The sequence below is a fragment of the Erithacus rubecula genome (assembly GCF_903797595.1).
Source record: "Erithacus rubecula genome assembly, chromosome: 15".
In the NCBI taxonomy this organism is placed as follows: domain Eukaryota; kingdom Metazoa; phylum Chordata; class Aves; order Passeriformes; family Muscicapidae; genus Erithacus; species Erithacus rubecula.
Window position 1 is genome coordinate 4,837,631 of NC_136667.1, and position 15,218 is coordinate 4,852,848.

A 15,218-nucleotide genomic window follows, 5' to 3' on the forward strand; every position below is an offset into this window, starting at 1 on the left:
TTTATTTATATTGAGTAAAACCAAGTGCCTTGGCATGTATTTAATTTAATTTAATTTAATGTGTTTAATCTCTGCATCAGGACTGTGGTTATTATAGGTTTTATTTATTAGGGAAAATGGTTTTGTTGCTGTGTTTTGTATTAGATCTGGGCTGAAACCAGCATCAGGCTTTAGATGTGCCAGGATGAAGCAGGGGAATCCCTGGTGGCCCCTCCTGCTTGGGGCACATTCCCTCTCCAGGAACATCCTCAGGGCTGGGGAAGTCAAATGGGACAAATGGACAGAAAAGTGGATTTTTCCTTTCTTCACATCCAGTTGTGGGGAATCACTTTTCAGTGAAAGCTTCTCCCAGGCAGGGCAAGAACTCCTTGGTGGTTCAGGTCAGACCTGAGTCTTGCCACAGCTTGGTTTTATCTTTTCTCAATTTCATCCTGGGAAAAAAAAAAAAAAAATTAAGATCTTTCTGTGACATCCTTTCACCATCACTTTCCTGGAGAAAGGAGCTGAGGGAGATTAAATGAGGTTGGAGTTTGCACCAGGCCTGTGCTCTGGACTGAGAGTTGAGACTGATCAAAAATGCTCAAATGATGAATTTGTGGTTGGTTTGATTGGGAATTCTGATTTGCTTGGAGGATGAAGCAAACAGAACTTTCCAAAACTGGATTGTGAACAGCTGAGACATTTGTGTTCCTTTTGTGAGAGCAAGGGAGCATGATCAGTCAGAAAAGAAATTAACTTGACCAAAACCAGTTATTTTTATTTCCTTCCAAGCCCTGATTTTGATTTCTGCAGGTGAAATCCCAAAATCTCTGGAAGCATTGGGCATTATCCCTGTTACAGGGCTGGGCTGGGCTTCATTCCCATTGGTTTTTCCATGAAAAATCTGGTCAGGTGTTGGCACAGCAGAGGTGGAGTCCCCATTCCTGAAGGATTTAATGTATTTTATCTTTTTATCTCAGCCTCATAATCTGACTGGATAAAAAACCTGACTGGATAAAAAACCTGACTGCCTAAAAGCCTGTCTGCCTAAAAACCTGCTCTAAACAGCAATAGAGATGGTTTTGGGGAAATATCAGTGGGGATATTATTTCTTTATGATATCTTCTCTGGCCCCCTCAATATTTGTTTTACACAGCTGCCTCCAACATCTGCTTTTCATCTCTGCTCTCTGTCCATGTAGGTATTCAGAAATGCCTTCCTTCTTTCAGCTGCTCATTGTGCCTCCTGCCTTGTCAATGAAATGTGCAGATAATTGAATTTAAAAATCACTCAAAAACAGGTTATTGAGTCTTTTACACCCAAATAGTTAAAGGAATAATGTCAGCTGCCTTCCACACAAGGGAAGGGCAGGATGAGCCTGAAATTTCTGAGGAATCTGAAAGGAGGCTGAAGCCATTCTGCAGTTCCAGTTTGAGGTGTTTTCCCACCTTTTTGCTGGATGGATTTTAAGCTGTTTCCCAGCCCTTCTCTCAGCAATTACTGGAGCAATCAGATCCCAAGTGTGGTTCAGCCTTTGAGCCCAGGACCCACCTCTGGAGCCCTGGCACTCCTGGGAGAGCAGCTCTTGGGGTCAAGCATCCAGCCCTGGTGTCACAAATGTCACAAATGCCTGATTCCTTTTGGTTCCATGGTTGGCACGAAAACATCTCAGTCCTGGCACGGCAGGTCCTGGCAGCTTCACCCCCTGGGAGGGGGCTGCAGGAGGGGGGGTTTGCAGTTTTTCCATCCCTCTTTCAGCCTGAAATGCTCTCCCTCCTCCCTCCTCCCCGGGACACGCGGGGTTGTTGCTCTTGGATTAAGGAGCTGCAGCTCCGAGGCTTTTCTCAAAAGCAAATACAACTTTTGACCCCGGTGAGGAGCAGATTTTGCCTGGTCCAAGGTCAGCAGCTCCACGAGGCTCCTGAAGCCTCCTCCCTCTCATTCTCACTGCAGCCTCCTAGGAGAAAAAACCTTTTTCTTCACAGACAATCCCTCTCCTTTTGATGTTTTCCCCACTCTCTTTTATTTATCTCCTGGGGCAAAGCTCTCCCTTGGAGTAACTGCAGTGTCTGTGTGTCCCTGAGCTGCTCCTGCATCTTGGATCAGCCACAGAACAGGCAAATCTGCATTTCCTCATGCACTGAGATTTGGAGCCCAAAAACTGAAAATTGGGCAGAAAATATTCCCAGTCTCAGAGGCATAACCCACCTTCAAGCCCAGAGGAAAAATGGGGTTTGCATCCCTTTTTCCTCCTCCTCCTCCTGTTTTTTTTCCTTTTTCTTCCTGAGAGTTAGGGCAAACAGACCATCATAATAAAAGGAGACTGGGAAAAAAGCTTCCAGATTATGGCTCTGATGTCTAAAAGGTGTAGGGGATTTTAAGAAAAGTAACAAAGAGCAGAATTGGGGCCAGGTGGGATCAAGATCCCCAAGCCCTGGAGGTCCCCAGAGCAGCCCTGAGGGGAGCCCCAAGGTCAGTGTCCACCTGGATTCACATCCCCTGGTTTTGTTTGGCAGGCAGAGGAAAATCTCCCGTGCTTCTGCTTCTGGCTCCATCTGAAAATGTAAACTATGGTAAAGTATCTGCTTATAGTGTGACCTCTTCACTTGAGTGGGGGTTCTGTTCTGGGGTGAATTCCAGCTAACCATGGTGTTTACAAGTAAATGCCTTTTCTTGGTGTTCTCATGCCCATGAAAAATCCTTGGGGGAGAAGCTGGAGAGTTTTCGTGACTCACCCAGGGAAGATGAAAGTATAAATATTCCTACTCCACTATTAAAAGAAAAAAAAAATTAACTAAAATCGATTTTAAATAATTGTTTGGTACCTCCTGTGGTGATGCATCTGCTCTGAATTTTAAACCAGTGAGGTGCTGGGTTTTCCTCCCAAACTCAGGTTTGCAGCAAACAGGAACAAACTCAGCCCTGCCAGGGCTTGGAGCTGGCAAGAGGTTGGGTGCCCCAGGTCATCATTTCTAAATTCCAGGAGGAATTTAGCCCAGTTTGGGTCAGGGCTGTGCTGGATGGACAAAACCTGAAGGGTTGTGGCTCCCCACCGTGGCAAGAGCACAAGCTGGGCTGGGGAATGTGCCAGAGGAGCAGCCCTGGGTGCTGAGCTTGGAGCTGCATGGGCAGTGATGGAAGGGGCTTGGAGCAGCCTGCTCTGTCCATGGAAGGGTTGGATTAGATGATGTTTGAATTCCTTCCCAACAGAACCATTCTGTGGTGGGCACTGGGAGTTGCAGCCCCTGGGAGCTCCAGCTGCTGTTCCAGGAGCTGCTTCTGCACAGGGCTGGGGAAATGACAGTTCCTGTGGGGGACAGGCAGAGTCCCACACTTCCCCATGGTCACCAGGCTCTGAAAACAAACTTCCCTGTGCCTGGAGACAGATCAGAGCCCGGGGCTCCATCCCTCTGCTCCTCAGCACGCCCAGGGAAAAGCCAAGAGCAATACATTTATGGAATCCAAACATCACAAATGCCATTTATTTACACTGCTGACGCCAAAAGGAGAAGCTTCTGGTTTGGATGCCTGTGCAGCCTAATGTCAGGAAAACACGGGGGTCAGTGTGAGGGAAAGGAAGGAATCAAAATGTTCAATGTGTCACCCCCTGTCACATCCTGACACAAAGCTCAGCTCTCCAGGAGCAACCTCCAGAGCCACCCCTGCACACACAATCCCATTTCCCCCAATTTTGCTGCAAGGTACCCATCCAGGACAGCTCCAGAGGGCTGCAGAGCAGGACAGGGCTCTTGTCCTGCCTCAAACCATCCTGGGCACAAAGCAGTGGACAAAGAGCCCCCGGGGGATTTATTTGGCAATTGCACCGTGTAAGGGAGAGGTCCCAAAACAATAAAGGGGAATTTTGTGGCCACTGAAAGGTGGGTTTGGCAAACAGGTGTGGAGCTGGCTGTGACCTGTGTCACATTGTGGGATCACACACTGGTCCCTTGGGAAGAGACCTTACAGCCCATCCAGCCCCACCCTGCCATGGGACTCCTTCCACTAGCCCTGGGCTAGTTGTCCAGGTTGTCCAGCCTGGCCTTGGGCACTCCAGGGATCCAGGAACAGCCACAGCTTCTCTGGGCACCCTGTGCCAGCACCTCCCAGGGAAGAATTTCATCCCAATATCCCACCTAACCCTGCCCTCCTTCATCCCAAAGCCATCCCCCCTTTGCCCAAATTCTCCACCACGTGCCAGAGCAAAGCAGGTTTTTTTGGGGCTGGTTTGATCCCTCTCTCCCAGCAGAGGGCACGATGTGCAAGCGAGAGGGGGATTCCCGACCGGCAGCGATTCCTGGAATGATGCTGCAAACACAAGAGCCAAAACCCCTCAGATGAGCCGTGCCGGACACGGTGTGTGGGGGTGGCCAGGACCACCCACTGCTCCAGCCCAAACACCTTCCTGCACTTTGGTTCCCTTATTAAACACCCCCGGAGGTGCTTTAAGTGACATTCGTGGAAGCAGCTGTGAATTCAAGAAAATGGAGCCAGTATCTATTAGAAAAAACCAAATTACCCCTAATTTTCCGGAATTTTGATCTCGGAAGAGCTGCATTTCCCAAAAACGTTCAACGTCTTCTAACGTGGTTTACTGCAGGGAGCAAACCCATCTTCTCAATCCAATCAGCTCCAAGGGTGGTGTGACCTCCAAATCTAAGTGTTTTTTCAGAAGACTCATCTCTAAAAATGATTTCGTTTTAGTAGAAAAATGTTTTCCTGTGCGAGTCTTTTCTTTCCCCTGGATCATTATGAAATTTTCTTTGAAAGAAGGTTCCCAGCAAAAGTAGGAGAAAAGTTTCCCCCTTGCCTTAACCATTTAGTAAAGTAAACATGCTGTGCAGCCTCAGCTCTAATTTAAGGATTTTGGTCATCCCTATGACATGGGAATTCCTCTTTCATGGGCACCATTACATATTTGTTCCAAAAATTCTTTTATTTTATCTTTCTGCTCACATGGTGCTGCTGCTCCAGGATGAAGTGATGAAGTCCTAGCTGACAGTCACTTACAAGCAGTGAAATATAAACCACTTTTCTTCCAAGAAGCAAAGTTTACACTAAGCCCATGTCCTGGGAGAGCCTTTTGTGAGAGGGAAATGCCTCCCTTCAGCTGCCCCATGCCAGCTGTGATATGCTCATCCCTGTTCCCTTTGGAATTCCCTGTTGCAGGGATGGGTTCCTCTCCCTGCAGCCCAGAAAAGGCTTTTGTGCTCCTGGAAAGGATGGATTGGGGGTTTGGTGCAGGAAATAGCTCCAAGATAAACACAGGTGGCCCAGGGAAGCTGTGGCTGCCCCTGGATCCCTGGAAGTGTCCATGGTTGGATGGGGCTTGGAGCAAGCTGGGCTAGTGGAAGGTGTCCCTGCCCATGGCAGGAGGAAGATTAAATGACCTTTAAGGATCCTTTCCCATGGTTTTGTGACTCCAAGCTCTTGACAAGGGCAGATTCTGAGCTCTTTTGTAGAGAAGAATCTGACCCCACAGCCACAGCTCCATCAACCACCAAAGTCAGCCAAAAAGACTCAGGGAATGGTATCCAAGTGGAAAATAAAAACAGCTGGTGTGCTTCAGCTGAAGTGCAGAGAAGCCCTCTTTATTTTAAGGGTTTGGAAACTTCAGATGAGGCTGTGAACAAAGGGACTGGAGGGTCTGTCCTTGACTGCTGAGTGCTTTGGGTGTCCCAGCCATGCAGATCTCTCTGAGCCTGGTGCTCTGTCCCTGAATTTCCTTGTGGAGCATCTCCTTCCCTTCCAGCCTGACCACTGCCAGAGCCCCAGCTGCTCTCAGGAGGGACATTGGGTCAGATCATCGAGGCTGAAGGGATCTCCAAGGTCACCTGAGCTGCTCCATGTGCAGAGGTGGCAGCAGCCAAGGGAAAAGCCAAAGGCTGCTGATTCTCCTGGGAAATCACACTGCTGGGTGTGCACAGGGCAGCAGGAGGGACTCACAGCACAGTAAAACCACCAGCACCCCTGGGTCTTCCCTGGTGGCTTCCTGCTGACAGGGGGAACTCTTCCCTTTATCAGCTCCATCATCCTGTGCAGGGCTTTGTTTCCTCTCCATCTGCAAAGGTGATCAGAAGTGGGGCTGAGGGGGATCAGCTGCCAGGAACTGCACCACAGCAAAACTGTGAATTTGCTGAGATAAGGCAGGAGATAGAACATCCCCTGATGTCTCTGGGTTCTCTCTTTGTTAACCAAGGAACCAAATGTGGTCTAAACATTCACTATAAAAATCTTGCCAATGTGGGCTGTAACAAAACAATTGTCTCCTCTAGATCTTTCTAGCAGAACCTCAGCAAAAATACATAAACAATGCCCAGGCTTTAACAAAATAGATTTTTATTAATTACAGCACTTCAAGTAACATTTCATTTTTCCTGGAAGTGTCTCACTTCTGGTTTCAGGAGCAAGAACAGGTTATCACAGTGCATCAAGTTGTTAGGACATCCTTCCTGCTGACGGGATCAGCTTTGACTGGGAATGTTCATCCAAGGGTTTAATTGACTTGATTACATTTCTGCTCTGCTTTTACTGATCCCCAGCCCTTAGCAGAGCTTCCCTTTGAGTCCCCTGAGAAGCAAAGTCAGCACTCAGCTGCTGGTGCTGCAGCCACGAGCTGGGGATGGCAGAAAGATCTGGGAATGGCAGAGTGATCTGGGAATGGCACAAGGATTTGGGGATGGCAGAATCATCTGGGGATGGCAGAATAACCTGGGAATGGCAGAATGATCTGGGGATGGCACAAGGATTTGGGGATGGCAAAATCATCTGGGAATGGCACAAGGATTTAGGGATGGCAGAATGATCTGGGAATGGCAGAATGATCTGGGAATGGCACAAGGATTTGGAGATGGCAGAAACATCTGGGGATGTCAGAATAACCTTGGAATGGCAGAATGATCTGGGAATGGCAGAATGATCTGGGAATGGCACAAGGATTTAGGGATGGCAGAATAACCTGGAAATGGCAGAATGATCTGGGAATGGCAGAAACATCTGGGGATGACAGAATGTCTGGCAGAAGCTCAGTGTCTGCTCACCACAGTCTGTACCTGGAGCTCCTGTGTGAGGATTTGGAAGTGCCCATGGCCATGTCTGCATTGTGTCAGAGGTATCTGCCAGGGGAGGTGGGACAGCTCTGCTCATCCCAACAAGCCCCCCCTGCTCTAAACCCACAGCCGTGGAGCCACTGGGCTCAGTGGGTGCAGTTCATGGATCCTCCACACAGGGGGGTTCTCAAACTCTCTCCCAGGAGCAAACAGCTGCATTGCAGCTTCCCTCCCCTTCATTTCTGAAGAAGGGTGTGAGAGAAGCTGATTCCTGCTTTGCTGTGGCAGCCTCCCAAGAGCAGCTCTGGGAAGGTCCCAAGGGGTGGCAGCTCAGCCCAGCTCTGTCCCAGGAGCTCTCCAGGTGGGGCTGATGCCCTGAGCCCACCTTGGACCCCTTGGTGCTCACCTTGTCTCTCCACCCCACCTGCACAACCTGGGGTCACCTGAGCTAGGAATAGTTTAGATCCTGTCTTCAGTAAACAACTACACAACTCTTGGCTCAACAGATCCCTGAGGAAGCCTTTAAGCATCCTTTTGATATAAAAAATAGTGGGGTTGGTGTGCAACCATGAAATGTCTTTTGTTTCACCTCGACAGTGAATAAAGTCTAAATAAACACACACCAGCTGTGGTGTCTCAATGCCAAGGGGCTTCTCAGCCCCAAACTCTCCTCAATAACAGCTGGACAGCACCAGGATCAGGAAGGTTTAAACTCCCTGGTGAGCCTTGGTCCTGGTCATTGAACAGAGGTCTGGAATTGCATTAAGGGTCTTGTCCTGTCCCAGCACTCCCAGAAGGAACACATCCTACTTGGATTTGAGTCTGGACCTGGGAGACATGCTGAAAAATATCTTGTAGTAGATGTAGACGTTGGCAATCCTCAGCAGAATTCCCAGGATGTAGCAGAGGGACTGGAGCAGGGCTGTGGCTGTGCTGGAGAGCTGGAGCAGGAGCCCCAGGGTGGCAGAGGAGGGGGCAGAGGCAGTGCTGGCCCCCAGGTGCTCATCCAGGAGGAACAGGACACACTCTGCAGCCACCAGCACCCAGACCCCCCTGCAGAGCAGCCTGGCATTGCTGACTGTCCTGTGGGGCCGTGACTCTGAGGGCAGGAAGGTGATTAAATAAGCCTCCAGGGCCACACAGCTGAGCAGGACACAGCTCAGGTGGGTGTTGGCCATGAGCAGCACCTGTGCCAGGGATGAGACACCAGCACCAAAACCCCCCAAAACCAGGCTAAGCAAAACCAGGATGTCTGCCTGGGCCAGGCTGGAGATGAGGACTGCAGTGGACTTGGAGGAGACCTTGGCAGACTGCAGGAGGATGATGGTGTAGGCACTGCCCAGCAGCCCCAGCAGGGTGCTGACAGCATTGGAGGAAGACAGGACGAGGTACTGGATATATTTCAGTGCCAGGTATCTTCTGAGATCTTTCATGTGGTCTCTCTCCATTGAAATGCCAGTTAGGGAAGAATACCTGGAATACATATTAAAAAAAAAACCCCACTGATTAAATATAAAATCAGCAAAATTTTAGGCAAACTATGATGGACCTGCACATTGCAGTGTCAAGAACTGCTTGGAGAGGATGCCAGCTCAGGATCTGAGCTTGTATTTACACACACATCTCATAAATGGAATGAAGTTTGTAAAGTGCCTGGCTATTTTTAGGTAGCAGCATAATTTGTGTAATCTTGCACTGGAGGGGTGTAAGTGTGAATTATCCCTGAAAGGGAGGAGCCAGAAAATGATAAGCTGCAGTTCCTAGAAAATATACTAAAATCATCTCTGAATTTAGCTCTAATAAATAAACAAGGAAACTGTTATCTAAATGAGAGAGAGGAGATAAGGAAGAACAATGAGGGTTTCTCACAGATAAAGCAAATTGATTGAGCCCAGCTTCCTCCTGCAGCAGGGAGATCAATCCTGGTGGGAACAGCCAGTGTCACACAGCCTGAATTTCCTGAAGAGCTTCAATATTGTCTCATGAGGCATTTTTAGGGAGGAGCAAGGTAAGAACCGTGGCCTAGGTGAAGCTGTGGTGAAGTCATGCACAGCTGGATGGGAAGCTGAGGGAAAGCTCATTCTCAGGAATTTGAGGAATGATGTGTCATGTGGGGCTCTGCAGAGATCTCACATTTGGGTTTTTCATGAATTGCAAGCAGGAGCTCAGCAGAATTCAGGCCTCGGCTGAGGTGTGTGACAGTTTTGGGGCCAAGAGCTCAAAAAAGGAATCACTGAAGAAGTTTCAAGGAGGCAGATCCTCAGAGATTGAGCCCAGTGTAACAATCCCGTTTCTCTCCTATTGAGCAATTATCTCCATATGTAAATTCCCCAAATTCCCAGTGTCAGCACCTTGGAGCTGGTGTTACAGAGCTTTTCCAGCACATTACCCAGCAGGTCTGGGTGGTTGCTTAAGTCATCAGCTGGGTTTCGTTTTGCTGGGGTGATGGGAAAATGATAATCCCAAATGATTCCCATGAAAGGTACAGAGCCAGGTTTTTGAGACTGGGATTCCTGTTGCTTGCAGAGACTTGACTGGTTGACTCATCTGAGATTCACATGTGCCTGCTCTCCTTTGCTTTAGAAGTGTCTGATCCAGCTGGCTGGGGAAGAAGTAGTAAAAGATTTCTCCCTGTATTTCAGCTGAGTCTATTCATCCTGCCCTCACTTCCCACAGTGATTAAGTGGAAAAACGATTCTGCATTTTGTGGCAAAAGCAAATGATCTTAGAGGTCTTCTCCAACCTTAATGACTCCATTATTGGTTTGACCTTTTGTTTTGATACAGAGCACCAAAGAAATCGCAATCTAACGGAGCAAACCCTGAATCCACAAGGTGGAACTGGTGCAAGTCCCCAGCTCCAAGAGGAGGAGAACCAAGCCATGACATGGGCAGCTGAATCCTGATTTATCTTCTTATCTTCAAGTAAGCTACTCCTTTGAAAGATACATTAAGAATCCCCTGTCATTATCTTTTCCTTGTAACCTATTTGTGTCCATTTTCATTAATTATATTGTGGGGAGATAAATCGCATGCATTGATAAAGATCTTTGCTCGTTTAAGGACCACCATCCAAGGGCTGGATTTACAGCAGATCTTGTCCATGTGGAGCATTTGAGCTCAGAGCTCCTGGATTTTGGCTCCTGCCTCACCCTAGGGTTTGGTGATGAGTCCAAGGAGGAGCTTTAGGAATCAGGAGCAGCCAGAGAAACCAGAGGAGGAGCCCAGGGTGGAACCCTGAGGAGATCAAAATGCTTCTCCCAGCCTCTCTTCTTGAAATTTCAGCATTTCCCATACTGCTGCTGGCATTTTTCTGAACAACACAGTGTCCTTTGGAAAGAAACTGGAGTTTCTGGCTGGAAAATTCCTTCTTGTTTTGTGTTGGTGACAGCCAGAGGTGTCCACCACTGCTGCCCCTTGGGGCAGGATCACTGCCAGGGCTCCCTCCTGCTCCCTCCTCCCATTCCACACTGTAATTTAGGGGTTAAAACTGGCACCCAGAATGCAGCAGAGCCAGGTTTGATTTCCTCCTCTGCCTCAGGGGGTTGAGATGTTTATCTCCTGCCCCGTGCCTCCAAAGGAATGTGGGCTCAGTGTGAGAGAGCAGGTGACACAGGGCAGGGACCAGGAGCAGCCCAATGGTCACCTCACGGGCACCTGTTTGACAGGGAAGAGACATCCCAGCTCTGGCACCTGCTCCAAGTTTGGATTCATCTGCTCTGGGCAAGGAAGCAGAGCTGGGAGGTGTTCCCAGGTGCTGGAGCTCCAGGGGCTCCTGGCAGAGTTTTGGCACTGCCAGTGTGGATGGTTCACACACCCCTTGGAATCTTCTCCCCTAAGATAAGAAATCCTTCCTTAAGAGACTCATGCTAGAGAAATGTTCACCCCCTTGTAGACCCTCAGGTTATCTTTTAAAGTTCTAATTGGTCTTTATCTCTTCTAATTAGTCACTTCTTTACCTAAAACCTTAAAGTAATTGGATCTTTTCAATTTGAAATCCCACCAGCCCACAAAAATATTTGGTGACGAGAGAGCAAACCCTTTTCTCTGGCTGCAGCAGGACATGTGGGATCACACCTGCCATGGGAAGTGGGGAACTCTTTCCTGAATGTTTCCACCCTCAGTGGAGGAGGCAACCTGAGCTTCACCCACTTATTTACAGTTTCCACCCACAGGAGGATTCCTGCTCATGGACAGGGACACTTGGAGAGTTTTTGGTCAGATGAAATCTCAGTTCAAGCTCACAGAAGGTTTCCTGAGCCAACACTTGGTGTTTCCAGTGGGCTGGTTTCTTTATCTCCATGGGCATCTCTCCTGACACACTTCCCAAATTCCAGCTAATAACTTCTCATTTGTCATAAGTACACTGTTGTAGTCTAAGGGGTGCCCAGAAATACCTCCTGCACTTAAACAAGTAATTCCTTTCCAAAATCCTCTTGGAATGATGTCAAAGAATACAGAGAAGAGGACAACAAATTAAAGAAGCAGAATAGCACTGAATATCCCATCTGTAATGAGCTGCTATTCCTTATTTGAAAAAGGAAAAACACTTACATTTGCTGGAAGAAGCAGGCAGGGATGGTTTTCTGCATCCCTGCAGTCTGTGATGTCTCAGCAGAGCTGAAAAGTGCTGTTTCCCTTGGAATGATTCCTGGTTTTTATACAGAGCACCCCGTGTTGGGCTCCACGTCAGCACTGGGATGTGTTTTGCTGGGCAACTTCCTCCAGAGCTGGTTTCACAAGGATTACTCACCCCAGTCATGGTGCCCATTAACTTTCAGCTGTCTGGAAAAACTGATAGCCTGAGTGGAAAAGGAGTCCCAGACACTTCCCCACACACAGGCTGGGGCAGATCACAGGGAGAGACCCTGAGCTTGTCTGGGTGAGCCAGCACAGGTTATCCATGAGAACAGCCCAGGGAGCAAGGGAAGGGTGTCCTGGCACTGGGATATCCTGGGAATGTTTGTGTTGGTGTTGTCTGGGATACCCAGGCTTGGTGCTGCTGAGGTTGCACTCCAGCTCCTCACTGTTCTCCAGGGCTGGAGCCAAGTTCTTCCACGTGTCAGGAAAATTAATCCACAAACACCAGAGGTTATGTCCAAAAAGGAGACAGAGGAGTCCTGTAACTTTATTCAAATAAAGGGAGATGCCACAGGGCGTTCCCCTGGGATCTCTCAAATTTTTGAAGGATGCAGTCTCTTTTTTATCCCAATTTCTCTCTCTCTGAGATTGAGAGGCCCACACTTCCCTGAACACCTAATACCTAAGATTCCCCTCTAATGGACAACCCTCCCTTTAATTTTTAATTCTTACAGAATTCATGCTTTTCCCCCATTTCTTCTTTCATCTTTCAATATCCAGTTTCATTTATCAGCAAACCTACAGTTTGTTTATAAAATATCTTTTTTTTTCTCCATTCATCACTCAGTGGAATCCTTGCCATTGTTTCTTTTATCTCTCAGTTGTGGTTTTATCTACCAGCAGACCCACAGCTTGTTTGTAAGGATGAATCCATCATTCCTCTCACCTGTTCCAGGGATTTTTCTGGTATCAGTGAGGAGCAGAGGAGCATCCCACAGCATCCCACAGGCACTGTGGGGAGCAGCAAAAGGACACAGACACATCCCCAGCCAGCAGGCTGTGTGTGCCCATCCCACACCCACAACCAGGACATGGAAACAGGGAATGAAAGGGCTCAGCCAGGAGGGTTCACTGCCTGTCCCACACCATTCCTGAAGCCTGGAGAGCTGTCCCAGGATAAAGCAGCAGAAATTCCCAGTGCTGCAAGGCTCTGGCACTGCTGTCCCCACCTGGGAGGGTGCAGGGAAGGAAGCCCAGTGCTCTCCTCCCACCTGGAGACACTGGGGGCAACATCTGCCAAAGGCCCTTGGAAACAGGGATTGGGCTGGGGGGCAATTAATAGAATTAAATATTCATTTTTGTGTTTGATTCTAAGGAGTGGGTTTTGCCAGGGACTCTCCATAGCAATTTTGTGTTTTAAAACTTTTCCTACACTTCACAACTTCTATTATCTTTTACAGCTCCTATTTCACAACTTCTGTTGTATTTGCTTATTTCTTTTGCCTGCCATGATGATAAAACAGAACCAGCAGCTGCAAGAGCACAAATTCTGCAAACTGTCCACACTTTTCTCAGCAGCTCAAAATTTCACAATGACTTGGGGACAGATAAGATGAACCCTCCACCTCCCAGGGCACCACCCTTTTGGTGAGAGCTTCCCCTGTGCCACCCACCCTGTGAAAACAGCAGGAAACTCATTTTTTGGGGGAGGTGGGAAGCTGAGATGATCTGACCCTGCTGTGCCCAGTTTTACTGGCCATGGGGAAAGTGCTGCAATCTCTAATCTGCTCTCTCATTTAATCAGTTTTAGCCAGTATTTTTCCATAACCTGTTTATTTTGTGCTACACCTTTGTTTGAAGGCTGTGCCCAGCTCCCTACAGTGATTACTGTGCCCTTTAAAGCTGAGGACTTAATCTTTTCTATTTTTTTTTTTTCCCTCAGCAACTGAAGTTAATTAGAATTCAACACTATGTAAGAAAATTTCAGTTTTCTTCTGTCTGAAGCACATCACTTTTGATCCCTGAGGGTTTCCAGCACTCTTCCCTTGCCACCTCATAGAACCACAGAACAAGGGAATCACAGATTGATTATTGATTTGGGCTGGAAGGGATTTTAAAACTCACCTTCCACTGTCCCAGGCTGCTCCAAGCCCCATCCAACCTGGCCTTGGACACTTCCAGGCAGCCACAGCTCCTCTGGGGCAGGGAAATGGCATCATCTGAATAGTTTGTATTTTTAGGAAGTTTTTTTTAAACACACTTGAAGATTTTGAGGAAATTGAGGGAGGACAATTTTCTTCATAGAAACTCTGCAGTTTGGTCCTACAAACCAGGTCCTGGTTCCAGTTCCTTGGTGGTTTCCCAGTTTTCTGCTCCTGGTGGTGCCAGCTGCCATCCTGATCCCTGGGCTGATTAATGGCTCTGCTGCTCTTCTCGTGCTTTACCTTGGTTTTATTGGTTTTATTTACACTTGGGTTGTGTAAAAAACCAGAACAGTTCCTGTCAGATCTTCACCCAAGGTGTCCTGGTTTTCTCCTCATGAAGATTCTCCTGCCTGGACATCTGACTATTTCCCATATTTATTATTTATTAGAGAATGTGCATTTCTTCAGGACTTTTTGTGGTTCCCCCCTTGAAATTCTCCACAATTCCACCTCTCCCTCACCTGGCAGAGTTCAAGAAGCTCCTTTTTGAAATCAGAGCCAGCTGAATGGTTGAATGATTGATTATTGATTGATTGTCTCTTCTGGCTGGAAAAGGGAGAAGGAGAAGCCAGGTAAGTATTTGCAGGGATGAGGAGGGGTTGGGCAGAGTCTGGATGTGTCACAGCTCCCACTGCCAGAGCTCCACTGGCAGCAAAGCAATGCCCAAAAATGCTGAGCTGACCTCCATGCCCTTCCTGATGGGAAATCTGCAGGTCCTGCAGGCTGCAGAGGCAGGAATGGGCAAAGGTCAGCTCAGGTGTGGATGTGTGACCTGGCTGTGCCCTGCCCCACTCTCCAGAACACGAGTTTCCCTTTTTTTCACCTTTTCAAAGAACTCATGAACAAAGGAAATCATCATCTCGCTTGTTTTATTGCCATTATTCTCAATTTTCAGTGTAGAAAAGGAAATTACCTTTTAACGAGAGCAAATGAGGGATAAAGCATTACTAATGGAATGTTTATTCCTTGTGGGCAGTAATTCCAGCCACAAAACAGGATTTCATCAGCCTCTTTTCAAGAGCTGGCAGGAAAGATTTCCTTACAGGCAGACAGGGACACGGTTGATGGCACAATCCTTTTTGTGAAGGGGTAGAATGGGTCAAGATTACAGGAAAAAAAAAGCAGAAAGAAGTGGTGGTGATTCATAAAACTGGGGGGAAGACATTTAATGCAAATCTCAGGGTGTTCTGGCTTCCTCCTTCACCAATTCCCACTTCCAGTGTGGAGCAGCACTTTGGGACACACCTTTCATCCAGGAGCTTAGGTGGAAATTCCCACTGCTGCCCTGGGCTGAAATTTTGGGAATAGCTTGAACAAATTTGGGAATTCTCAGCTCTACTAAGGAATAGTACAGGAAGGGCTGAGCTTCCCCAGCCCTGCTCAACTCCTCCTCCCTCTCAACTCCTCAA

At 47.9% G+C, this 15,218-nt stretch overlaps 2 protein-coding genes across 2 annotated transcripts in view; both read right to left on the bottom strand.

The window, feature by feature from the left end:
- The window catches only part of LOC306808565 (putative P2Y purinoceptor 10), a 104,740-nt gene that overhangs the window by 62,083 nt on the left and 27,439 nt on the right, over positions 1–15,218 (bottom strand). The window lies entirely within an intron of this gene.
- Positions 7,492–11,798, bottom strand: LOC306808621 (uncharacterized protein). The gene is made up of 2 exons (XM_079319341.1): positions 11,579–11,798; positions 7,492–8,498 (listed from the first exon to the last, which is right to left on the bottom strand). Exons 1-2 carry the CDS (start codon positions 11,614–11,616, stop codon positions 7,832–7,834), a joined length of 705 nt encoding a protein of 234 aa, XP_079175467.1. The 5' UTR covers positions 11,617–11,798; the 3' UTR covers positions 7,492–7,831.